Source organism: Pyrgilauda ruficollis, unplaced genomic scaffold, assembly GCF_017590135.1.
Source record: "Pyrgilauda ruficollis isolate IOZ18807 unplaced genomic scaffold, ASM1759013v1 scaffold251, whole genome shotgun sequence".
Taxonomy (NCBI): domain Eukaryota; kingdom Metazoa; phylum Chordata; class Aves; order Passeriformes; family Passeridae; genus Pyrgilauda; species Pyrgilauda ruficollis.
The window spans coordinates 338581-339519 of NW_024523834.1; the positions used below are offsets into that span (position 1 = coordinate 338581).

At 72.3% G+C, this 939-nt stretch overlaps 1 protein-coding gene across 1 annotated transcript in view; it reads left to right on the forward strand.

The window, feature by feature from the left end:
• Positions 1-2: 2 nt before the first annotated feature.
• Positions 3-939, forward strand: part of NPR2 (natriuretic peptide receptor 2) — a gene marked incomplete at its 5' end in the record, with an annotated part of 11365 nt that continues 10428 nt past the window's right edge. The window contains one exon of the mRNA XM_041470999.1: positions 3-705. Coding sequence (XP_041326933.1) covers positions 3-705 — 703 coding nt within the window. The remainder of the gene's footprint in view (positions 706-939) is intronic.

Sequence of the window (939 nt, forward strand, 5' to 3'; positions counted from 1 at the left end):
TGCCGCTGCTGGCGCTGCTGCTGCTGCCGGTACCGACGGGCGCGGGGCGGCGGGCGGCGACCCCCGACGGGGCGCCCGCCAACTTGACGGTGGCGGTGGTGCTGCCGGAGCGCAACGTGAGCTACGCGTGGGCTTGGCCGCGCGTGGGTCCGGCGCTCAGCCTGGCGCTGGAAGCGCTGGAGCGGGGCGAGCCGCCGCTGCTGCCGCGGCCCTTCTCGGTGCGCGTCGAGTTCATGAGCTCGGAGCTGGAGGGCGCCTGCTCCGAGTACGTGGCACCGCTCAACGCCGTGGACCTGAAGCTCTACCACGACCCCGACGTGCTGTTCGGGCCGGGCTGCGTGTACCCCGCCGCGTCCGTGGGGCGCTTCGCCTCTCACTGGCGGCTGCCCCTCATCACCGGCGGGGCGGTGGCCGCGGGTTTCAGCCGCAAACGGGAGCACTACAGCACGACGGTGCGCACCGGGCCCTCGGCACCCAAACTGGGCGCCTTCGTCTCCCACCTCCACGCGCACTTCAACTGGAGCGCCCGCGCCGTGCTCCTCTACGTGGACCGCAAGACCGACGACCGACCCTACTACTTCACCGTCGAGGGTGTCTACCAGGAGCTGCAGGATGGCAACAACCTCACCGTCACCGTCCACATCTACTCCCCCGAGGAGGGAGGCCCCGACACCGCCGTCCACTTCATCAAAGCCAACGGGCGCGGTGCGTGGGGTGGCGCGGCGTGGGGTGCGGGGGGGACACCGTGACCACGGGCGGGATCGGGCTGAGCGCCCGGGGAGCGGGGGCGGCGGTGTGGGAGTGGGAGGAGGAAGGGAGAGCGGAGGGGGCTCCCCTCGGGAAATCTGCGTAGGGCTTCGAGGGGGGAGGCAAAATCCTCCGCGGGGCACAGCGAGGGGCTGAGGGTGAGGTGGGATCTGGGGGAGGGACGGGGGTGGG